Below are 27,037 nucleotides of genomic sequence, written 5' to 3'. Positions count from 1 at the left end.
ATTAAATTCAAAAGTCTGTGGTAGGTACAATTGAAGACATATAAAAACATCTTCCTGGCCTTTAATAGCTTAAGTTCTAATTGTAGAGCCAGGACATATTGATACTAACAAAACAAGAAAGCAAATGGTAAATAGTGAAGACAGTAAGTGCTATAGGAGCTTAGAGAAGGTACCACTAAAGACTGGAGTAAACAAGAATGTAATCGTGAAATAATTCCTTTGGAAGAATTTGGCATTTGAAGGATTGTTAATATATGAAGAGGCATAAAAGAAAGGAAGGAAATGTCAGGTATAATCCAAAGCTTAGAAGCAGCTCCATATGAGGTAGCCTTTTTAGTGGACCATCAATGTAGATATGCTACAGTAATTAAAGAATATCTAAAAAGTATTGTCTAAAAAGAATATCTAAAAGTATGCTGACTTGAGCAGTAATCAATCAAACAAACAGGCACTTTGTAAACACCTACTATATCCCAAGTACCATGCTAAGTACTGGGGATACAAATTTTAAAAAAGTGTTTGCTCTCATACATCTTGCATTCTGTTGGGGAAGACGTGCATAACTAGGTACAAATGCGATACCTTTAGAGCAGATGGAAGATTGCCTTAGAATAAAAGGCATTAGCAGCTGGGAAAAGCTTCTGGCCAATATGGCATTTTAGCAGAATCTTAAAAGGAAACCAGGGAGACTGAGAAAGGAGAGCATTCCATGGATGGGAGGACAGCCAGTGAAACAACTGGAACAAACATAGTGTATGAAGAGGAGGACATAAGCCAGTAGAAAGTGTGAAGAGGAATAATATGTGAGAAACCTGAAAAGATTGAAAGGGGCCAGCTTGTAAAGATGCAAAGTGCCACTGGGGTATTTATATTTTATCTTTGAGGTCATAGGGAGCTATTGGAGTTTTTCGAGTAGTGGGGTATCCCTGTCAAAACTACACTTTGGGAAAATTTCTTTGATAGCTTTGTGGAGTGTGGATTGTTATCCCCATTTTCAAATGAGAAAGTCAAAGCTCAGAGAAATTAAGTGACATGTGTAAATCACAATGTTAATAAGTTTCAGAGCTGGGACTTAAACTTGGGTTTCCAACTCTAAGATCTTAAGGTTTTTTCTATTGTAGGTAACAGGATCATTGTATAAGATAATAAATGTAAAGAACTTTCCAGATTTTAAAGTGAAGTGTTATTTAGCATTGTTGGTGATGAGATTAGATGCTATAGAAATGCTAGTAAGCTGATTTTAGTTTGCATCAATTGGTTTTTCTTCCAGGTTCATTTATAAATGCCCTATATATATATATATATATATATATATATATATATATTTTTTTTTTTTTTCTTTCTTTTTCTCCCTCTTTTTTCTTTTTTCTCTTTTTCTTCTATCTACTCTCCTGTCTTTTTCTGTCTTTTTTTTTTGTACAATCTTGTTTTCCCTTCTATTGCTTTTTTCCATTCTTCTCTACTATCTATGTTGATAATGATTTGAATCATAAATAGTACTGTACTTTGTTATGTTGATGTTCTTTGTGAATAATGTCTGATAACAGAAATTTTTTTGTATTTTTTTGGCTATCTTATGATGATTGTTTCATGTCAGTTAAATTCCTCTAAAAAGTGTTGATGATCCATATCAGTGTCTATATTTTTCTCTTTCCCAAGTTGACAACTTATTTAAATAAATTTGTAATTGCATGCAGTCTTTTTTATCTTTGTTATTTTCTCCAGATTTGTTGTAGAATTTTGACTTTTGCTTCAATCAGTTGATCACCAGTTTATTCTATAATGATTCCTAGTCAGTAACTTTGAATTTCCTGCCTATTGCTAATGAATTTCATTTTTATGATGTTTCCAGTATCTGTTCTACTTTTTTTCTTTTTTAAAAAACATTTTTATAGCACTTTTATTTTACTCTTTATTTGCTTAGCCAGCTAGCCCTTATGACAAAGACTAACCAAAAAGAAGCAGTTTAGTAAAACCAAGCAAGATATCAGTTATGTCTCATATTATGTGCTGTATTCCATAGTCTTCCACCTTTACAAAGAAAGGATGAAAATACATTTTTTACCTTTTCTCTGGGACCATGCTTAGTTGTTTTAATTATACTATATTTGGTTTTCTTTTCTTTTCTTTTCTTTTTTTTTAAATAAAATTTCATTCCCTTTACATTGTTGTAGTAATATGCAGTATTGCTTTCTTGGTTCTTCATTCTGAATCACTTCATATAAGTCTTCTTATGCTTTTCTGAGTTGTCCATATTCATAATTTTTTATGGTGTAGTAATATTCCATTACATTCATGTGCCAGAATTCATTTAACGATTCCTCAAAGGGCATCTCCTTTATTTCTAGTACATTGTTACCATAAAAAATTATTCCTCTCCTCTTGAAAAAATTGTTCATATTGTAGAGGCAATTAGATGGTGCAGTGGATAAGGAGCTGAAACTGGAATCAAGAATGCCCAAATTCAAAACTAGTCCTAGACACTTACTAGTTGTGCAACTTTGGGCAAGTCATTTAACCTCTTTCTGCCTCAGTTTCCTCATCTGTAAAATGAGGATAATAATAGTGACTACGTGTCAGGGTTGTTGAAAGGATGAAATAAAATAATATTTGTAAAGCCATTTGTAAATCTTAAAGCATTATATAAGTGCTAGGTATTGTTATTAATAATTATTAATATGAAAACTCTGATTAACCCATAAGCCCTTACTTTTCCTTTTTAACCTCAGTTAACCCCAATTTAACTCCAATTTCCAACATTCATCATTCTCCCTTATGTTCATCTTTATATTGAATCCCATGAGTATTAAACCATTACATTGATTTATTTTGGAGAAAATTTGCAAATTCTTTATAAAATTTTTTTACTTCTTCATCTTCTGTGACAGCCAAATTCCCAATTGAAGAAGAAGTTTGAAGGCTATTAGACTCCTTTTATGTGGCAAAACACCTCACTCTTTTCTAGCTGAAGTTTACAAGGCAAGGGGGTATACTGCTCATACAAGAGCTTTCTAGCTTATATGGCAAGAGGGGTTTGTCCCTCAGGAGCTCAAGGATGCTTCCATTGTCCAAAGGAAGATGATTGAGTGTTCCATGAAAGAATGTTTCCTATTGTGCTTTGGCTGGTTGTGAAATCTAACTTTTCTATCTTTACATGGAAAACCTTTGAGCCCTCTTTTCTTTTAGCTGTAATGCCCTCTTGTCTTCTTGTTTGATTTATAAGAATATTGCTGAATTTCTTTGATAGTGTATCAGATCATCATATAAAGATCCTATGTATAGAGAACCAAGACCTAAACAAATGATTCTCAGTATCACTGTGGAATCAGAGCTAAGTGACTATATTTATCTTAATTACAAAATCCTACTCTGATGCCATATCATGGAATGGATATGACCTTGAGTTTTCAAAGTTGTGCTGATTAGAGCATGAGCAAGCTTTAACATAATCTGGGATGTTATGGAAAGATGTCATGTAGGGCCACAGGGGCAAACTGTCTTTCCAAAAAGTAGCTCTGATCATTGCAGAGAGGTTCATTACCAATAAAATGGTCATTAGGTGATAAATTCTTTGACATAGAAATCCATGAATCTAGTCAATCAATCAGTTAATCAGGGACTATTTATTAAGCACATATTACATTCCAGGTACTGAGTCCTAGGAATACAAAGACAAAAGTGAAACAGTCCCTTCCTTCAAAGAACTCATAGTCTATTAAGGGAAACAAGTATTTACATAAGCATCTATGAAATAGATACAATAAAGTATAAAGCTATTGAATGAGAAGGGCCTTTGTAGTAGGCGGCCTCAGGAAAGACTTCATATTGAAGGAGATCTTTGAAGAAGCTCCCCTTTGGAGGGGAGAAGGGCATGTATTCCAGGTTTGGGAGATAACCAGTACAAAGGCTCAGAGATGAGAGAGAGACAGAGAGAGAGAGAGGGAGAGAGAGACGGACAGAGAGACAGAGATACAGAGAGAGAAACATGGAGAGAGAGAATTATGTGGGATTAAGAGCAAGAAGATTATTCTGACAAGACCACACAATATAGAACTGGAAATAATGTATAACAAGGTTGGAAAGGTAGATTGGTTCAGGTTACAAGGGGCTTTAAAAACCAAAACAGCTTAGATACCACACTTTTCAGGAAACTTAGGATAGTCTTACTAATTAATCAAGAGCAGTAAACAAGGGCAATATGGTTTTAGACTATGAACACTGAAGACCATAATGTAGAAATCATTCTGTTTCTTTTCAAATGTCAAGAAAGTATTTATCTAATATCAATTGTTTCTTCTAGATATACTAAAATGTCCTTGACTCTTATCGCCCTTGCATGTTACATTAAAATATAATACATAGTATATTAGATTATAAACTCGTTGAGGGCTCCTCTTTGTATCCCCAGTGCTTAGCACCAATGCCTGCTTTTTAATATAATTCTTAATGTTTATTGATTGAATAAAGGAACTATACAAAACTGCTGAATTCTTATAATAATCATTTTTCTTTTTCTTAAATTTTTGTACAGAAAAATGAAATATAGAGTTGAGCAATCTCTTATGAGGTTTTTTTTTGGCATATATGACCTTCATTTTCCTGTGTAGTTGCAATGTAGCTAATATAAGAATGAATAATTGTTAAGTTTGAGTAATTTAAATGATTTTCTGTATTACAGGGTAGAAGACCATGATGATCTCATGCCAATTTTTTTGCGTCATGATACTTCTTTAAAAGAAATCTATGGTGAATTTTTCCTTGCTGAGCTAATAGAGGCCCAAGATCAAGAGAATTACTGTATTGTATGTGAGGTTTGTAATTAATTTATTTGGGGTTTTACCATGCTTCAAATGAAATGTACAGTTTACTGTTTTTTCTTACCAACCTTACTTTATCTCTCAGCCTTTTGATTTTTCTTGGTAACTGTTTTCTTTATTGTGCCTTACTTCTGCCCCCTTGATGACACCAGTACAGTTTCATCCTCCCCACTCCTTATCTTAATGATCATCTGTTCCATTTTTTGGGAAACTGTTCTGGACAGGGCCCAATTCAGGACAATCCCCAGGTAATGTAGTTCACTATTGAAAAAAGAAAAGGTAGACATTCATAGGTCATTAAACAATTAACAAAAAATTTATTTACTTAGTTATAGATGTAAAAGTGTATTCAGGGATAGGCATTGAGAATAGCTTAACATATGAAAAGATGCTCCAAGTCATTATTAATCAGAGAAATGCAAATTAAGACAACTCTAAGATACCACTACACACTTGTCAGATTGGCTAAGATGACAGGAAAAAATAATGATGATTGTTGGAGGGGATGTGGGAAAACTGGGACATTGATGCATTGTTGGTGGAGTTGTGAACGAATCCAACCATTTTGGAGAGTAGTTTGGAACTATGCTCAAAAAGTTATCAAACTGTGCATACCCTTTGATCCAGCAGTGTTACTACTGGGATTATATCCCAAAGAGATTATAAAGAAGGGAAAGGGACCTGTATGTGCACGAATGTTTGTGGCAGCCCTTTTTGTAGTGGCTAAAAACTGGAAAATGAATGGATGTCCATCAGTTGGAGAATGGTTGAATAAATTGTGGTATATGAAAATTATGGAATATTACTGTTCTGTAAGAAATGACCAACAGGATAATTTCAGAAAGGCCTGGAGAGACTTACACGAACTGATGCTGAGTGAAATGAGCAGGACCAGGAGATCATTATATACTTCAACAACAATACTATATGATGACCAGTTCTGATGGATCAGGCCATCCTCAGCAACGAGATCAACCAAATCATTTCTAATGGAGCAGTAATGAACTGAACTAGCTATGCCCAGAAAAAGAACTCTGGGAGATGACTAAAAACCATTACATTGAATTCCCAATCCCTATATTTATGCCCACCTGCATTTTTGATTTCCTTCACAAGCTAATTGTACAATATTTCAGAGTCTGATTCTTTTTCTACAGCAAAATAACGTTTTGGTCAGGTATACTTATTGTGTATCTAATTTATATTTTAATATATTTAACATCTACTGGTCATCCTGCCATCTAGGGGGGGCGGGTAAGAGGTGAAAAATTGGAACAAGAGGTTTGGCAATTGTTAATGCTGTAAAGTTACCCATGTATATATCCTGTAAATAAAAGGCTATTAAATTAAAAAAAAAAAAAGAAGATATAAAAAAAAATAAAAAAAGAGAGAATAGCTTAAGGTAGTTTACTTGTCTAGCAACTGTGCATCTGAGTGCTCCTAGAGCTTTTCATGGAAGCTTTGTACTCAGGTGATGAGCAAGTAACATCAACAATCTGAACTTTTAAGTTTCCCTGAGTCAACCAAATCTCAAGGAAGTTCTTAATACCTTTTTAGGAAAAAAACTAGCCTAACTTGCAAGGGGAGAGGGGGTTAGGAAAGAAGAAAAGAGACAAACATTTGTTAAGTTCCTTTTGTATGCCTTGAATATGATCTCATTTGACCCTCATAATGGCTCTCAGAGGTAAATGTTTTTATCATTATCATTTTACACTTGAGGTAACTGAGGCAAACAGAGATTTAAGTGACTTGCTCAGATTAGATTTTAACTCACGTCTTTCCAATTCCTGCCCCAGCCTTTTGTCCATTGTACCATCTGCTTACCACTAGAATCTTGCTTCTGCCATATAAGCTAATTGAGATTCAGAGTATACATAGCTTCTTTGTTTTTTTATGTCAGGTGGGGAGAAGGAAAGTTCTAAATTATGATAGTGGATGTGATTCAGGAAATGGTAAGAGAGGAAGAATAGGGCTTCCTGATAAGAGATCATAAATCCTCGGCTATATCAGCAAAACTGGAATAGGTGTGGACAATGGGTAGAATCTCCAAAGGGAGCATTGCACTTTAAGCAGTGTAGAATGCTATCTTGTTCATAAGTTTATCTATTAAAATATTGGGAGTTATTTTCAGAATGTACTGAAAAATAATGGTTTAAGAAGCTATCTCATTCTAATATATATATGGATATAAGCACCAGTCCTGAAGTCAGGAGGACCTGAGTTCAAATCTGGTCTCAGACACTTAACACTTCCTAGCTGTGTGACCCTGGGCAAGTCCCTTAACCCCAATTGCCTCAGCAGAAGAAAAAAAAAGCAAAAAGAAAGTTGGATATATACATAGTCAACTATTTTTGAGATTTGGATGAATGGCTTATAGTAAAGAAAACTTTTCTTAGTAATGATATAAAGTATTTAAAGATCTTAAAATGCTAGAGTTGCTTGAGTTTCTAGTGAGAGTTCATCTATTGCAAAATAATAATAATGATGATAATATAATAATAATGGCATCATCACATAGGACTTCTGCTTTAAGAGTCTTTGAGGAAAATGAAAAAATTATTTTGAGTTAATTAAACACCTCTCCAAGAGGTTTGTTATTAACTTTGTTATGAATGCCTGTTAAAGAATATTCCTGGCAGTATTATTGTGAGAACCTTATGCTGGGGGACTCAGTAAATAAAACAAGAGAGCAATTTAAATTGTTATCTAGAATTCTGTACTTACCTTACATGATACAGAATATTATTTTTAAAAGCTTACTCTCTTGTTTCCTTTAAAATAAGTTTTGATTGATGCTAATTTTGACTCTTAAGAAAGTAATATTTTGAATGACTATGGTAGTTATTCTTTATATATCATTGCCAATAAATATTTATTGTGCTCCTTTTTGCCCAGCACTGTAGGATAATATTTAGTGATAATATCTTGACTCAGCTGAGACTACCAAAAATTCTCATTTTGTTACAAGCGAATCTTTGACTCTCATTTGTAAAAGAGAAAACCTTTATCAGTTATCTTTATAAATATTTAAAATAGAGATTTAGCAGTTTTACCTGTGGGATGTTTTATGATTCAGATTTCTTTCATTTTTTTACATAATTTTGAAAGAAATAGTTTATTTTAATCTATTTTTCTGATCTTGGAATTATAAATGTTCATAATACTATGATATTTAAATACTAATTATAAAATTAAAGTTGCATCATGCAATTGTGGGGTGGTACAAAGAGTCATGAATAACAGTTTCTAAATGTGAGAACTGTCTCCATACTCTGAAATACTACACTAAAATCCCATTTTTCAAATTATTTGTGTTTTCTATGTTGAAGAAATTTTTCCATATCAAAACTCAATGATTTTCTACTGGTGAATTCCTTACTATCAAGTTCTCATTTATGTCTCTAGCTCTTTTTAGACTAATAATTAAAATGTGGAGACTAAGGGAGAGTCCAAGAAATGTATCTTTTGAAAATACTTACCTGATATAGAAATGGCTTGAGGAAGAATAAAAGATTCATGTTGATTGCAATAAGGATTCTTTCATTCAAAGTATCCAGCTAATTTAAAATCAGGTTGTGTCACAAAGTCATATTCTCTTGTAAGAAGATGTATTTGGCTAATTTAGATAATTAGTGCTTATGAAGAAACATATAGGGACCATATCACCCAAAATTTTAACTGTCACCTCTTAATATTTTATAATTTATATAGTCTGACAAATTGCAGTCTTCTAAAAAGTCAAAGGAAAAAAATCCTTCTGATTTCTCAGTCCTAAGGAGAGAGTTTTTAGAGATACTAATTAGTCCATCTTAAATTCTGTGAATCATTTAGTGTGTAGAAATGCATTACTTCTTAGGGGAAATGGATGGTAGAAAGTATTGGGAATGCATCTGTATCCCAAATCAGGCTTGCCTTTCTGGGTCTGCAGCTCTTTTCAGGTTCAAGAGTAATACCATAACAGATGACCTGCCCATCTGTCTTTCTGAACCTTCCCCCTGATCCTAACTGCATTTCCTTAAGTTAACAGTTTTAGGTAAACACCAGATGACAATAGATGACAGAGCAAAATTGAAGCTAGCAGAGTATACCGCGTCCTGTCACTCAAAACCTGCCCCGTGGCAGTTGGGGAACCCTGCTGTGTAAATTCCCTTTATGCCATCCTCATACCAAGGGGGACATCCTTGCCTAGTTTAAGGGATTTTGAATTCATATCTGGCCCCCCCCACCTGTCAATGGCATCCTAGGACAAGTTTTCAATGATTGGCTTGCTATAATTCGCTTGACACAACTTTATTCCTTCATCCATTGTCATCTGGTGTTTACCCAAAACTGTTATCTTAAGGAGGGGCAGTTAGCAGCAGAGGAAGGTTCAGAGAGACAGATGGGCAGAGCATCTGTTTTGGCATTGATTAGGGAGAGGGATTGAATGGTCAGAGGGTGCCCTACTGATCTGGGGGATAGAGAGGTCTTGCCAGATGGGGGATGCCCAATGGGTTGGAGATTGTTCAGCTAGTCAGGAAGTGTCTGACCAGTTGGACCCAAGCTGGTGGTGGATAAAGGAAGGATAGATTTCCTGAGAGTTATCCATTTTGATATTAAAGATAACTAGGACACAAGCAAAACTTTAATTAAAGGTCATATTCTTAAATAGAAATCTTTTCTTCAAAGTTCACTTCCTATTTACAAATTAGGTTAATGAAGAAAAAAAGTCTGGCCTTAAAATTTAATATAATGGTAGACATTTATATAGCTTTACAAAGACTAAAGTAGACCTTGAAAGATCTATCATAAAGACATTTTCTCTTAAACATCCCAGAATCATAAAACTATAAATAGTATGATAACCTTCCTCAAGATGTAAGAAAATAGTGACACTTTTGGTTACTTTTATAAATTCATATTTGAGTATAGGATTCAATTCAGAACAGATATTTAAAGGATATCCAATGGGAATAAATAGTTTTTATAAGTAATTGTAATGTATAAAACCAATGCCATTTTGTCATATGTTATCATTATGTCCTATTTGATTTTATATGAAGTTATGATGGTGATATAACAGGTTATAGAATTGAAAATGTTAAATCTTTATTCCTAATAACAAAAAACATACTTTTCTCATTTTCATTAGAATGTGAGATTCATGCCATTTGAAATCAAATTCTAAACACAATAAACCATTAGTGTAATAGCACATTCCTAACAGCGATCTTATAAATAATACATTCTTATCATACACTTTGCAGCTCAATAGGAAGCCAGCAAAAGGTATTTCAGGCCATCATAGTTTAGCCTCACCAGTGTTGTTGTAGATTGGAAAGACACCTCCATGTGAACCAAGATAGATGCCAATTTTCCCTGCCGAGAATGAAGCTGGCAACCTCTTTCTGCACATATGGTAGATGGATTGGTTAATCAGCCTCTGCTGAGCCTTGGGCCTAAAATTACATAGAAGCCAGACAACTGCAGCGACTCTGCTTTTGTTCATGAGTGCAAACAAGACAAACAATCACTTGTTATTTGGAAAAAAATTAAAATGTTTATTTTGGATTTTTATTAAAGTGTCGATTGGCTTTATAAAACAGCTGTGTAAATCCAGCCTTTTATAGCAAGTATCATTTTGGGGGTAGAACAGTAAAGAAAGCATATATATGTAAGGAAAGAGAGGTTTGAAAAAAAACTTCAGCCTATTTCAGTGATAGGACGTTTCTGATTTTGTTAAGAGGGCAAAGTTTTTTAATGCCTAATGATTTCTTTCTCTGTGCTTTAAAATTTTTTAATATTAATTTAGTGTGAGTCATAGCTTCATTAGTGTTAAAAGTAAGTCTTTGCATTTTTATGATAGTTCAGTTGTAGAAACATATATTGGTTGACAATTTGGCTTAACTCTAAAAATTATTGACTATAGTCTCTGATTTTTTTTTGTTTTTCCTTAATGGAACAGTATTCTATAAAAATATAGTCTTCTGAAATACCAGGACCCAGAAGCATTTCATATCTATATAGACATATACATAGCTATATTATGCATATTCATTTGTAATAATAATAATTTCTAATTAAGCCATTCCCCCAGTTTTTGCTTAACAATTTAATAATAATGATGAATTTTTTTTATTTGGATTCAAACTACTTTACAGTATACCTTTATTTCTTTTATTGTTATCTTTTATCTAATAATGATATACAAAACCTCTTTAGTCGATATGGTAGGGATACAAGAAAGCAATGATTTAATTGATGTAGGCCAAAAAAACTCACTCTTATCATTGCAAATAGGGACCTTTTCTTTGCTTATAGTTTCAGAGACTTATGTAGGGCATGGAAAATTTAAGTGTCGTTCCCATGATCATACAGATTTTATATGCAAGAGGGTGGACTTGAATCTGGCTCTTTCTAGCTTTATGGGCACTCTTTGTTTAACATGTCATAAGTAGATAAATAACAGGGAATTACAATCATAGCACTTTTTCAATATATCACTATGGTTATTATTTATTGTGGACTTTTTTTTATTAATGATAATAGTTAAAATCCTTAAAGCATGACATTAACAAAATTGGGAGTAGTTCTCAAATATTGCTAAAAATCTTAGTGGATAAATTATATTTTTAAAATTGTAGTTTGAAGGCTGCTGTTTTCATTTCTAGTGAAATGCCAGGACAAGTGAAATAGATATTTTAAAAGGACATCCATACTGTCGTATTAATTGTATTGATATTAATTCTCATGTTTTTCTTATCACAAACCTCATTAAAGTGATTTTCCTTGTATCATTTCTCCAAAAAAAGAAAAAAATGAAGGCTTCCCATATAACCAATTTATTGTTTTTTGTGCAAATATTATGTTTCATAAACTTAGTAAATGATCAGCTTCTCACTTAAATTCCATATCTCACTAAGTTTGAAATGAATAGAATGGAAACAAGATGATGGTAGAATGGGACAAGCATAGAATAAAATGATAATGTGAGACAGGATGGCAAAAGGAATAGAAAGAGATGATGGTATCAGCCATGTTAAGGCTCAGTGATACTTCATCCACTCTTCGAAAACATATTTTAAGTATTTAGATCATTGTTTGAAAATTGCTGTACTACAATATTGTTGTTCCCTATGCCAAATGGCCATGTGTTGTTACCACAAGCCAATGGGATGTCCTGTGACCAAAGTGCTAAGGAAAGTTGGCACATGTTTACTATGGGAAGTTCCAAATCCACACCCTGAACTAAAGTGTTTTGGAGAACTTCTTGAACCATGCCAAGGATGTAAGTTTGGACTAGTATGGCTTCCATTGAGTTCTACCTAAAATTTCATTTCTATAGGAAACCCTTCCTAATCCTTTTTAATTCTAGTGCCTTCCCTCTGTAGATTATTTCCTATTTTTCCTGCATATAACCTATTTATATGCAGTTCTTTGCATTTCTGCCTCTCCTTAAGGGCAGGAACTTCCAAAAGTTTGCCTTTGTTTGTATCCCTAGGACTTAGCACAGTGCCTGGCACATAATAAGCCTTTAAGAAGTGCTTATTGACTGAGTTTACAAATCCAAAATTTCAGTTTCCCACAGCATCAGAGTTGATATATATTATTTTAATTTGCAGAATGGTAGTCTAAATCATTGAAAGCATTTCCTATGCTACTTTTGGTAACAAATTATACTATCCTTTCAAATTGCATATTAGAGTATATTTACTGAATTGAATCAAATTTAAAGACACCACATTAAAACTCTGAAAGGGCTGAGCCAGCTAATTGTGGAAAGGTATGAAATTTCAACCTCCTAATACTTATAATTCCTTCTTTTAAGATCTACTTATCAAGAGAACAGATACATCTAGAGGCATTGTGTACAGGAAGGCTCTCAAAAATCTTTACTTCTCCCTTTCCTGTTAACCACTACCATATTAAAGTCATAGAAGAGAAAAAGGCAATTTAAAAAAATTAAATTGGATTATAGTTATATTAGAAGAATTAAAGCAATGATCTAAAGCAGTTTAAAAAGTAACATAGGAAAAGGTGAAGTGACAACCAGAGAAACTTAGAGATTAAAAAATGATATTCAAGGTTGAAAAATATGTTTGGAAATAGCACATAACAGATTTATAGTGAAATCAAATGAAGATCAATAAATAATAAGATTAATAAATCCACTGAACTGAAAAAAAGAACCAACTAACTAAACCAAAACAATAAGCATAGTTTTTTGCTTATTAGTAATTAGGATCCCAGAAGATACTGAAGAAGAAAACAAGTAAGCACAGTATTTGAAGACTTATTATAGATAATTTTCTACTCTGTATCAGATCAGGCAATTCTCTATAAGTTAAAGGGATACATGGGACATCAGCAAAAATCATTCCTAACTTTAATTCACCTTGACACATTATTAATAAAATCTCCAGAATTATAAAAATAAAGAAAAAAAATCTATTTAATTTTTGAGACATTTCCATCTTCTTGCTGCTGCCATTCTGTAAAGGGCAGGAACTCTGTATGATTGATTTAATCCTACAACAATTATTTGTACTTTACAAACTCAGTAAAATTAAGATAATCATTCTCTAGTACTTAGTATAGTTCTACAAGTTCACATCTATTCTACAAGATTGTCACCTAAAATGATGTACTTATAATAGAGTATATAACAGCTAAGAGATTTGGGAGAGGAGACAGACTCAGGGATAGAGACCTTCTTGTTGGCTTTCTACACCATTTTACTCTCCAAACTAGACCATTGGAGAGAATGCCAGGGAGTGACTAAGCCAACCAGCTCTGAACTACCTGGGAACATATTTCTTCACCCAGGCTATTTTCTGCTGCAAGTACCACCTTTACCCTTACTTTCCACCTCTTTCTCTGAGAACTATAATCAAATTAACACTACCATTGCATCTAGAAAGGACATATTAAGTGAATATCCTTTTATTTCCATTACCTTTCCTGTGATTTTCCAAACCAAAATATCTTTCCATGGCCTATATTTTCCAATATATGCCACCTCATATAAGTCCCTTGAAAGTAGGGACCGACTTGCTACCATTGTTTGTATTCCTAGTGCTAAGCATGGTATTTGCCATAGTAAAAAGTTAATAAATTAATTTTTAATGAGAATTATTTCTTTTAGAAAAAATTGTCAAATTAGAGTAAATAAAATGGAACTTAAAGAAATGCCATTTAGAATAATATTCAATTAAAAAAATAAGCAGGGAGAATTACCAGAGTTGGACAAAGATCTGCTAAAGTTATTAAAATAGAGAGAGAATTGAACTTCAATATTACATATCCTGGAACCACGACCATATTATATGGGAAAAATTTTAAACCCAAAATGATGACATCCTACAACTACAGAAATATCTAGAAGTGTTGGCAGAGGAAGTACAAATTAATTGAACAAAAATAATATACTTTAAGCCAATTATTACCTTTAGGTAAGAACCCTTTAATAATCTAAGAGGAAGTTAAAAAAATGAGAGAGATTATAAAGATGAAAGCAAAGATAAATATAACAGAATGTACAATCAAATTGATAAATAAAATCGGGACTTTTTTTTTTTAATTTTTGAGAAATTACAGTGTTCCCTTTTATGACCCCAAGATCCTTGATACAAACATCCATCTTTTAAATACCATAAGTCTATCCCTGCGGCAATTGGGGTTAAGTGATTGCTCAGAGTCCCACAGCCTGGAAGTGTTAAGTGTCTGAGACCAGATTTGAACTCAGGTCCTCCTGACTTCAGGGCTGATGCTCTAACCACTGGCACACCTAGCTGCCCCCAATCACTGTTGATTCTTATCATGGATTACCATAGTCTCCAAAGAATCAAAAATGAATATGACATAAGACAATGAAAGGGAACATCATAAGTAGGAGCAGGTTGCAACACATGACGAATAATGAACTACAAAGAAGTGAAATAAGTAATATCAACAAAATGTATGTTCCAAAAAAAGATGGAGATTATATTAATACTTAAATGGATATACGAGTATTGATTGATTTGGTATCATCAAAAACAAAAATCATAGGCCAATTTCTCAAATGAATATAAAGGTAAAGATATTTAATACATTATTAGCTAAAATAGGGATAACAGTGCCTTAAGAAAATAAATTGTTCATTATGACCAAATTATGTTTATGCTGCACATATATGAACATAGTGGAACACCAAAAGGTTACCTTTTTTTTCCAGAAAAATTACCAACAAAATAAAGCTTAAAAATAAAATGAAAAAATATTAATACTTAAATGGATATATGAGAATTTATAGATTGATTTTATATCATTTGATCAAACTGATTTGATCAAACTTCAACAGTGCAGTTCACAATTCATCTATGCTTACCCAACATGCAGGAAACTTTTTTTTGCACTTTCCCAACAGCTGGAGAATATGAGTAGAAGACTCATGTCTACATATCATCTCTCATTCTCACTATATGATCAGGTTATCTTCTCTTCCTATCAATTATGTCATTTCTCTTTATTATATATCAAGAAAAAAGCAGATAAAATTCAACATGTAAAAAAATCCCACTAAAAATAGACATAAAGGGATTTTTTTTTTCAGTACAGTAAAAAACATCTTCAGCCAACCAATATATTATTCAGTGGAGAAACATTAGCAGCATTTCCATTAAAAACTAAGCAAGTTAAATAGCAAAGCTGCTCACTCTGCTTTTATTTGACATAGCATTATAAATCCTAGCAATTAAAATAAACCAGGCAAACTGTATTAGAAGAATTAACATTGGAAATGAAAAGATCAACTTATCATTATTTGCAGATGACATGAGAATATATTTAGACAATCCAACTACTCCAACCAAAAAAATTAATAGAGATGGCAAATGAAATCATCTGCATTCTTATTTATTTATTAGTAATAAAGATCAAGAAAACACAATAAGAAAGTAGCTCTTTTTATAACAGAAATTACCAGTTTTTTTGGAAAAGTTGACTTAGGGATTCAAAAGACCTAAACATACATATATGCATGTATTATACACATATTTTAAGTACATGTGTATATGCAAGTATTGCATACACATTCTAAATGTACTACTACATATGATTTATATATCTACATGGCCATATATTTTTATACGGGTAATACATGTATGCATGGATATATGTATATAGAATGGCCAAAAAAAAAAGAAGCCTCAAATAACTGAAGCAAAATTTAATGTTCATGGATGGATCAAATTGAAAAATAGTAAAAATGACAATTCTCCTCAAATATAAGTTTCATAAAGTAATAACCTATTATATGGATTCTTTATTAAACTTGTCAAAATCATAATAGACAAGTAAGAAGGCAAGAAATCAAATGATATATTGAAGAAAAAGCTTATGCTTCCCTGGTTTAATTATGAAGTAATTATCAAAATTGTTTGAATTCAAAGCCTGTCTTACCAAGAACTGGTAGTTCTGGACTTTGCAGCACTGATACTTCCAGCTTGCAGCTCCTGTTAGGCTTTTGCTCCTGAAATATTATGACCAAGCTGTCTTTGAGACCCAAAGAGCAAATTTCTGAAGCCTGGAACCGGAATCTCTCCAGCACTGGAAACAGGGAAGGAAAAATGTGATGCAGGATAGGTTTTGATATAAGCCTTTGTTGTTGTCCTTGTCCTTTAGTGTGATCTTGCTGCTGTCATTGTGGGAAGTGACAGAAGGGTGCTGAATTAAGGTCAGTGAATGACACTTCCAGTTTTGTTTTTGTTTTTAAACTTTCTTTTGTATTCTGGGTAAGAATTCTACCCAGAATTTCCAGCATTTTGTAACCCATGGTTGTTTTATCTTTGGCCCAGAATTTTTGTTTTGGAGAGATTTGAGAGGTCATGAGAATCAGAAAAAAAAAATGTCTAGTCTACTATTTTGCTGTCCACATGCCCCAGAAGTCTATCTCTCCTCCCCCCCCCCCCCCCCCCCCCTCCCCGATATCAGACATAAACTAACAGGAGTGAGGGGGCATCTTAAGTTAGGTCCATCCCAAAACATTTGGTAATAAACTCTTCTCCCATTTATAGATTTGAAAGGTAATATTATTGCCTCGCTCTCTTTTAATTCATGATCCAGAATGTGCTGAAGCCAATTCAAACAAGATCATTAGAGCCAATTGTTAAATTTTCAGTGTATACTGTTACACTTCAAAAATTAGCAAATGCTACAGATCAGAACTTGATTTATTATTTTGTTGATGATCTAGACTTAAGAAATATGGGGAAAATGTTAATTCAGATTAAACTTATAAGTTTATATATATATATATATATATTTCTTTTATATTTATAATTTTAAAGTTTATATATTTATATTTTAAGTTTATATATTTAATATTATATATATATATATATATATATATATTTCTCCTCCCACACCTTCCCCAATTGTTAAATCTTTACCAGCACAATCCTAAATATTACTCTTTATTTCTAAACATAAAGTCCTTACTCAACTAGCTGTGGTTTGGAGGCTTACCAAACAATAAATTCATTTAGTTTTGTATTTTATGTATCCTAATCTCTTCCACTTGATTGACCTTTTTATTTTTGAAACAGTACCGATTTTTTTGATGATTATTGTATTATAATACAAATTGAGTTGTTATTGCTAACACCACATACCTCTTACTTTCCTTGAGGAACTGTATTGACGGAGAAATTGAGGCAGGATAGAGATTAGAGAGTTTTTAATATTTATTAATTGAAGAGTTTAATTGACTCGACAGGACTCTCGTCTCAAAGTATCCAGCGATGAATGGGAGAATCCCAAATCCTTATATACCTTTTACTGACAAAAAAGGGGAAAGAAGTGGGAAACTTCTTCACAGACCCATTTGGTTCTGTCAGGATGGGGGGGAGGGGCTATAAATTCTTACTAAAAGCCAGAGTCAGGATGTCTGAATAAACAGAAGTAAAGATGTCATTGAGGTATCTGGGATAGTCTTATCTTCTGGAATATTTTAGAGGGGTAGTGTCATAAATTCTTGAGGGCAGAAGGAGTTAGGAGTCAGGAAGTCTGATCTCCCCCTCATCTTGAGCCTACATTGATAATTTATAACCTTAGAGCAAATGGTCCTCAGTCTTAATGGACCAGAGGGGGTTTTTTACAACTAAGGGGATTGAGGCAGAACAGTTAAGGAAACTGAGCTAGAACAATTCAGGGAAACTCAGGACAATAAGGGAAACTAGTGCAGGGAAACTGAGGTAGAACAGTTCAAAGAGACTATGGCATAACAGTTCTTGATCTTTTGTGCCTGTATATGAATTTCATTATTATTTTCCTAGCTCTACAAAGTAATCTTTTGATTGTTTAATTGGGTCTGAATGAATTAAATTAATTTAGGTAGTATTATCCTTTTTATATTAGCATGGCCTACCCATGAGCAATTACTATTTCTCCAATTAGATCTATCTTTAGTTCTATAAAGTTTTTTTTTTTAAATAGGTTTCCCCCTCCTTTTGATCTATAAATGACACAATTTGTTTCTGTTCCCATTCTTGTCTCTTCCTCTCCTCACTTCTGATCACAGATTTTTATTCTTTCTTTACTTTTTAATTTACTGTTCATGTTATCCATTAACTTTTAGAGAAGGATATCCTGAGAAAATTTAGCAAGAACAGTTGGTTCAAAATATTCTATCCCAAACTGGAAACATACTTCCACACGAATTCTCTGGAGGGAGTGGGGTAGAGGGTAAGTGGGAGAATAGGTTTCCATTACAATGGTGATAAGACTCACTTGTATATGTGGCAAAGAAGTACCTCTTGACTCCTAGCCCTGGAAGCTCTTTTCTCACCTCATGGATTTCTCTTGAAGTTCCCCTAAGTGTTGGACTCGAGGGATCAGAGCTTTTTTTGAGTCCACAGCTGGTCTTCTCTCCCTCACAAAGGGTCATGATCCTTGAAGCTGCCCCCATTCTCAAATGACTGTATTTCCATTGGTAGACACTTCTTTTGTCATCCTCCTCTACTTTAGCATCCAGTTCTTCTAATGGGTTTTGCCTCTGCTTCCAGTTACCTGTGGAACACTCAGTATTTTCTGAACTTACCATAAAAAGTCTGGGTACTTGCATCTCAATACTTAGTCCCCTTAAATCTGGAAAGAATAAACACAAAAGAAGTAGAGGTACCCTGACAGTTGGGTGGGTGGGGGAATGCTGCCAGCTGCCCCTCCTTCCACTCAGTAGCTCAAAGCATTTTTTTGTCTCACTTGACAGCTGGAAGGAAAAGAGTGAGAGATGGGTGGGACATTGATTTTGTATGCACAATCAATTCTGACTCAGCACTTCCTGAACTATTGGTTCTTCAAGCTCTGCAGCCAATTAGGATACTTTTTGTCATCACATCACAAATCCCTAGTCACACATGGCTAGAAACAGGCTTTCATTCTACATGTTGATTTGGAACCAAATAGGGAATAAAACTCACCAAGAAGGACTTCTCTGATTCTCTGATATGTATTCAAAATTCAAACTAAGGAAAAGATTAATTATTTAACAAATCTACTTGGGAAAATTGGTTAGCAATCTGTCAGGAAAAATATTTAGATTCATATTTCATCATATGCCAGAGTGAATTCAAGCTTCATGAAAGACTTAAATGTTAACAAATAATAAAAATATAGAAGAAAATGGAATAAAATATTTACCTCAATTTTTTGGATATTCAGTTTTCAGTTCAAAAGTGGAAATTATTAGAAATAAATTACATGAATTAGAAATTAGATATTAGCTAAATTAGAAATTTAGAAATTAGCAGATAAATTAATTGGGATAAATGTACTTGACTATAAGAAGATAAAAAACATTTTGTACAACAAAAATAATTGAGATAATAATAAACTGGGAAAATATTTACAACAAATTGGATGGGTAGATGGCAGAGTACATAGAGCACCTGTAGTCAAAAAAGGCCTGAATTCAAATCTAGCCTCAGATGCTGAATAGTTGTGGGATTCTGGGTAAGTCACTTATTCCTCTTTGCCTCAGTTTCCTCATTTGTAAAATGAATTGGAGAAGGAAATGGTAAAACCACTCAAATATCTTTGCCAAGAAAACCCCAAAAAGGATTACAAAGAGTGGGACATTACTAAAAACAACTAAACAGTAACAACATGACAGATAAAACACAACATCTGAAATATATAAGGAACTATTAAAAAGTCACAATGCTGACTTATAGTTCAGGAGGGATAATCAAAGTATAAAAAGACTATTTAAAAAATTTTATTTTTATAATTCTGAGTTTGATGCATACCAAAGATCATGAATATTTCTGTATAAAAGGAAGATTATATATGAAAGTATGAATCTTTATTTTGTACAGATTGTTTTTTCAGCTAATAATGCATTTAGTATTTTAAGGTTTGTAAAAAAAATTTACACTGTTAACTCATTCAGTCCTCAAAACAGCCCTGGGGAGGTAGCTGCTGTTATAATTCCCATTTTACAGAGGAGGAAACAGGCTTATTTGCTCCAGGTCACACCAATAGTTGATGTCTGAGACAGCATTCAAATTTAGGTATTTCTTATTCCAAATCCTTTCCTTTCCCTACTATACTATCTTGCTACCTATATAGAAGAATATGCTACATTCAACGTGTTAGCTTCATGGTTATCTTCTCTGTCCATGTCTGTCTTGTGTTCTCTTCTGTGTACAACGTGACCCTTTCAATCTTTTGGCATCAATATCATTCTTTTTCTCAGTTTCCAGTCCAAAATATAAAACAAATTAGAAAAGTGAGTTATAACAAAACAAAATCCTACTTCACTAAAAAGCAACACAAGAATAATCAAGCAAAAAAAAAATCTACACATTGACTACATATAAAAAATATGTCTAATTAAAATTTTTATTCAAACATCTCTCTGTAAGAAGTTTGATAGCATGCTTCATCACTGGTCCTCTTGAACAATGGTTGATTATTGCATTGGTCAGAGAGCCTAAGTTTTTCACTGTTTTTCTTTTCAAATTTTTTTTTTCAAATTACATGTAAAGATAGTTTTCAATATTCATTTTTGTAAGATTTTGAGTTCCAAATTTTCTTCCTCCCTTCACCCTTCTCAAGACAGCAACAATTTGACATAGGTTATGCATGTACAATTATGTTAAACATATTCCCACATTACTCATGTTGTAAAAGAAGAATCAAAACAAAAAGGAAAAATGAAAAAAAAAACACAAAAAAGTATAGTATATTTCAAAATGCCTTCAGACTCCATAGCTCGTTCTTGAATGTGGCTAGCATTTTCCATCATGAATCTTTTGGCATTGTTTGGGTCATTGTATTACTAAGAAGATCTAAGTCTATCATAGTTGGTCATTATACTGTGTTGCTGTTACTGTGTAGAGTTTTTCTGGTTATGCCCATTTCATTCAACTTTAGTTCATGAAAGTCTTTTCCGAAACATCTTCACAGTTAAAGGTTCTGATAAAGGCCTCATTTCCAAAATATATAGAGAACTGACTCTAATTTATAAGAAACCAAGCCATTCTCCAATTGACAAATGGTCAAAGGATATGAACAGACAATTTTCAGATGATGAAATTGAAACTATTACCACTCATATGAAAGTGTTCCAAATCATTATTAATCAGAGAAATGCAAATTAAGACAACTCTGAGATACCACTACACACCTGTCAGATTGACTAAGATGACAGGAAAAAATAATGATGAATGTTGGAGGGGATGTGGGAAAACTGGGACACTGACACATTGGTGGTGGAGTTGTGAACGACTCCAACCATTCTGGAGAACAATCTGGAATTATGCCCCAAAAGTTATCAAACTGTGCATACCCTTTGACCCAGCAGTGCTACTACTGGGCTTATACCCCAAGGAGATACTAAAGAAGGGAAAGGGACCAGTATGTGCACGAATGTTTGTGGCAGCCCTGTTTGTAGTGGCTAGAAGCTGGAAACTGAGTGGATGCCCATCAATTGGAGAATGGTTGGATAAATTGTGGTATATGAATGTTATGGAATATTATTGTTCTGTAAGAAATGACCAGCAGGATGAATACAGAGAGGCTTGAAGAGAATTACATGAACTGATGCTAAGTGAAATGAGCAGAACCAGGAAATCATATATATACCTCAACAACGATACTGTATGAAGATGTATTCTGACAGAAGTGGATTTCTTTGACAAAGAGACCTAATTCTGTTTTAATTGATCAATGATGGACAGAAGCAGCTACACCCAAAGAAAAAACACTGGGAAATGAATGTAGATTGTTTGCATTTTTATTTTTCTTCCCAGGTTATTTTTACCCTCTGAATCCAGTTCTCCCTGTGCAACAAGAAAATTGTTTGGATCTGCACACATACATTGTATCTAGGATATACTAGGACATATTAACATATATAGGACTGCTTGCCATCTAGGGGAGGGGGTGGAGGGTGGGAGGGAAAAATCGGAACAGAAGTGAGTGCAAGGGATAATGTTGTAAAAAAATTACCCTGGCATGGATTCTGTCAATAAAAAGTATAAAAAAATAAAATTAAATTAAACTTAAAAAAAAAGTCTTTTCCAAGTTTTTCTGAAATCTGCTTGTTGATTATTTCCTATTGTACAATAGTGTCCATTATATTGATATTCTATAACTTGTTCAGCCATACCTCAATTGATGGGTATCCTTTAATTTCCAGTTATTTGCCACCATAAAAAGAACTCCTATTAATATCTTTTTACATGTGAGTCCTTTTTCCTTTTTTATGATCTGTTTGGGGTATAGACCTAATAGTAGTCACAGTTATTTTTCTTTCCTGAGTTCTATTTTATAAATTGTTCTACTGATTCTGTTCATTCCACTCTGCATCGGTTAATACAAATCTTCCCAGGTTTCTGTGAATCTACTCCTTTCATTATTTCTTAGAGTAGAATATTCCATTACATTTTATATCATAAAATATTTTTGTACCTATGGATCCTTTTTCTCTATTTTGGAGTACAAATGCTTAACAATAGTATAAATGGGTCAAAAAGAATGCACAGTTTTTTTTTAATTTATAGATATAATTCCAAAATATTTTATTAATTTTCAAAACTTCATCAACAATCCATTTGTGATCTTGTCCTTTCACAAGCTCTCCAATAATTGTCCTTTTTCTTTTTTTTAATCACTTTTGTCATTACCTCCTGTCTGCCTCAATTTCCTCATTTGTAAGATGAAGATAAAAATAGCACCTACTTTCCAGAGTTATTTTGAGGATAAAAGGAAATATTTGCAAAGCTCTTTGAAAACCCTTATTATATAAATGCCAGTCAGTATATATTTGCATATCTATAGGTACATATAAACATATATGATCTTATAAGGCTATGGTAGTTTCTCAGAGTTATTTTATTTTGTGTTAGTATTAATGATTTGGAACATCTTTTTTCTTGTTTGTTGATATCTTGTATTTTTTCTTTTAATAGATATTTGTTTATATCATTTGGATATTTATCAGGAGAATCCTCTTTTTGTTAAATATTTAAATCAGTTCTTTATATATCTTGGATCTCATCAGAAAAATGGTACAATTTTTCCCCCAATGAATTGCTTCCATTCTGATTTGTATTTCTATTACATTGATTTTGTTTGCATGAGCTTTTAATTTTATGTAATCAGAATTATAGATACTTTCTCTTGTTAGCTTCTTTATCCTTTGCTTTATTAAAAATTTTTCTCTATCCATAGTTACAAAAGGTATTTCCTTCCTTATTCTGTTTGTATATTTGTGATGTGACTTTATCTACTTAATGCTTTCATTTGATGCTTATTTTGGCATGTAACTTATTTTAATTTAAAGATTTCTGTTAAGTTGCTTTCCAACAATTTCCTAGAAGCTAATTTATTGAATTAATGAGTGAGTCTTTATCATGGAAGTTGAGGGTTTGACATTGACTTACAACTATGCTACTATGTTCATTTACTTCTATATATTGTGTACTCAAATCTATCCCACTGATCAACTTTTTTTTACCAGTATGAAATAGTTTTTATTGTTATTGGTTGATTGTATAGATTGGTGCTATTAGTGCTAGATCTGACACTAGTTTACAAATTAAAATAAAATTCCTCTTGAGATCTTCTACCCTGGTTCTATTTAATTAATTTAGTTTAATTTTTTTTCCATAGTCCCAAGAAAAAATGCTCTGTCTCACTAATTTTTCAGAGATCTATATTAAACTAATTTTTGTTATAGAATTTCTTAAATGTCAAATTGCCAGAAATAATTTTAAAAATTGAAATTTAGTTTTTTGTTCATGTGAAGAAACAGGTAAATTCATTTATTGCTAATAGAACTGCAAACTTATACAATCTTTTTGGATGGCAACTTGGTACTGTCTAATAAAAGTTATACAATGATTACATCTATTGATCACATCCTTGGAAATTTACTGTTAATGTTCTCAAACAAACAAAAAGTACTATCAGTTCAAAGACAGCGTCATATACATAGCAAAAATCCTAATTGTACAACAATAGAAGAATGGCTAATAAACTGTGTATTGAAGTCAAATGGATTGCTAGACTATAATTAAGATCAAAAGGTATAAAGATTAGCAAGATTTGGTGAGAGTTTTATGATGTTATGTAAAGGGGAAAAAAGAATCAAATAGTAGAATGTACCCCCAAAAGAAGGAAAAACGAGGAAAAATGTCATGGACAAAGAATTTTAATGAAGTTTTAGAAGGACTGAAAAAAAACTGTATGATACATATATGTTGCAAATAATTTATATGTAAGTAGTTACTAAGGAAGTTTGGTGGTCTAATTAAATATTCAATGTTAATTGCTTAATAATACATTAATTTATTTTAAGAAAAGGTCTCAAGTGAGGAGTAACTCACTACTTCCTGAGATAGTCCATTATTCTTTTAGGCTACTCGTGCTGCTAGGATTTATTATATCTAGCCTAATATATATTATACATATTGAAAACCCTTATATATGCTTCTTGATGACATAAAGAGAAGAGTCTTAAACTTGGAACAGATTTACCATTTTATCTTTTTTTGCCTTATTCTATTTATATGTACAGTATCGTGGTTTTGAGATTTGAAAAAGGTAATCATATAATTTGGCTATTTCAGGACAGAGGCACTGCTGTGGGGTTTATGAGTGTATGCGCACAAGTGAACATGGAACTACTACATCAATGCTTCGACTTGGGACCTTTTCATGGACTTTGCAGACCACATCCTGATGATATTTTGAGTCCTGAGAAGCCGCCAAGTGTCCATCCAAGTGAAAGTACGGTTGAATGTTAAGTGAATATATTTGTGTACATGTGTGTCAGGATCATACAGATGCTTGTTTATATATACATACATACATACAAATATATGCTGGTGTTTATATACTAAGGGTTTTCAAAGAGTTTCACAAATATTTCATTTTATCCTCACAACAACTCAGGAAAATAGATGCTATTTTTGTCTTCATTTTCAGATGAGGAAACTGAGGCAGACAGCAGGTAAGCAATTTGCTTAGGGTCACATAGTTAGGAAATATCTGAGGTTGAATTTGAACTCAGGTCTTCCAACTTTAGATTTAGCACTGTATTCACTGCTCCAACTAAGTGCTGAAATAAATATGGGACAACCTATTTTGCTGTATGGCTTTTAAATGATGGAACTAGAGTTTATTGGATTTTTTTCTCTCCTATTTCTTTTAAAGAAAACTAATTTAGCTAGTCAAATGAGTCATTTAAATGGGATATTCCCAAGTAGAAATCCTCATTTGAATTTTGTGTAACTGTGCCTGTATGAATGTAAGATTTCACTGATTTATAAGCAAATGATTGAGATATAAATTGACGTGATTTTATTGAAATAATTAATATTTTCAATTTTTATAAGAAATTAATCTAAAATAAAATCTAAAATCAGTAACATTTTAAAAAATAAGGAATCAAAATTAAGTGTTACTTCAATGAACCTCCAACTTCTAGTTCAAACGATTTGTTCTTAGGCATATTTTATGTATGTGTGTATGTTTATAACAGATTATTGTGTAATGTAGACTTGTTAGAAATTGTAATCGTTATTAACTTACCTCATTTTATTTTTTTTGTTGATACCTCATTTATATTTTAACATGTTCTATCCTCAAAACTATTTAAAATATATTTTTAAAATATTGTATATTTCAGACCTTTAAGGCAGATTAACTTTTCCCTTTCAAGCAGTATCCAGTTTGTGAGTTTGTTGCAGTTTTTTATAACCACCAGGTGGTGCTGGCAAACAAGGCAGGCAAAACTGTCAATCACTTCTGAGCCTTGGAGTATGGGAGACTTGTGTGTGTATTCCTGTGTATCTGAGAAATTTACTCCCTCCTCCCCTTCAGGTGGGCAGTTTCCCTAGCAACTTGTTCCCCTTTGAGAATGTGACTTTCCTTTCAGCCCTATGCATTCTACCTCCCACAGAAAGTGAAAAATGTCCACCTGCCTCATTGGCTTTCTTTTGTAGTTATATTGGCTTGTATGTTTAATAGGGGGATCTCTGTCTTGGATTATTTGCTAGGTATGCAAAATCAGTTGCAGATCCGTTTTGTCCTAACAGCTCAGTCCCAATTTTCCTCTTGCTAAATGGTCTCCTTTCTCTGAATTTTCTCTGAATAGAGGACCTATTTTGTTTTCTTTATTGTTCCAAATACTGTCTTCCAGCTTAGCTTTGGAAAAGGTTCCTTATCTCTACATTTGATTAATGACAAAACACAGCATACATCTTGTATTTGCAGTGGCCAACAGTTTTTATCCTAAATTAAAAACCTCGAAATAAAAGTGAACATTTAAGGAAGAAGCAAGAAGTCAAAGCAGGTGAATAACTCATGAGGAACTTCCACTTCCCCCTGGAAAGAAGGAAAGAGGAGAAGGCTATGTCACTCTCTCTCTCTGCTGCCTTTCCTTGCAGACAGATTTCACCCAGGATAGTCCGTAATTAGATTGTCCACATTGCCCTTCCTCAGGACTCATCACAGACATGTATAATGGCCAGATCTCTGCTTTGTTCTCTTTATGGTTCCACATTCATGTCTCTTATTTGCAATGATGTCCTACTTTTCTTGCTTACTCTGGCTTCCTCTTGATATCTCTTCCCCACAAGCTACTCCTACCTCGAGGTCAGATTCAGGGACACTCTTGAGTTGTCTGTTCCCAGGTGAGGTCCAATACCACAAGAGCTTAGAGAATGCTGGTTAAGAAAAATTTAAAAAAC

The 27,037-nt window shown here is 33.0% G+C and overlaps 1 protein-coding gene across 2 annotated transcripts in view; it reads left to right on the top strand.

Annotated features, from left to right (window-relative positions):
• The window catches only part of CFAP61 (cilia and flagella associated protein 61), a 324,804-nt gene that overhangs the window by 39,532 nt on the left and 258,235 nt on the right, over positions 1-27,037 (top strand). For both annotated transcript variants that reach the window (XM_031951049.1, XM_031951048.1), the window contains exons 7-8: positions 4,679-4,811; positions 24,914-25,073. In XM_031951049.1, the coding sequence (XP_031806909.1) occupies positions 4,679-4,811; positions 24,914-25,073 (293 nt within the window). The remainder of the gene's footprint in view (positions 1-4,678; positions 4,812-24,913; positions 25,074-27,037) is intronic.

Source organism: Sarcophilus harrisii, chromosome 2, assembly GCF_902635505.1.
Source record: "Sarcophilus harrisii chromosome 2, mSarHar1.11, whole genome shotgun sequence".
Classification (NCBI taxonomy): Eukaryota; Metazoa; Chordata; class Mammalia; order Dasyuromorphia; family Dasyuridae; genus Sarcophilus; species Sarcophilus harrisii.
Note: the sequence above shows the minus strand (reverse complement) of the source record. Positions and strands in the feature narration are given on the sequence as shown.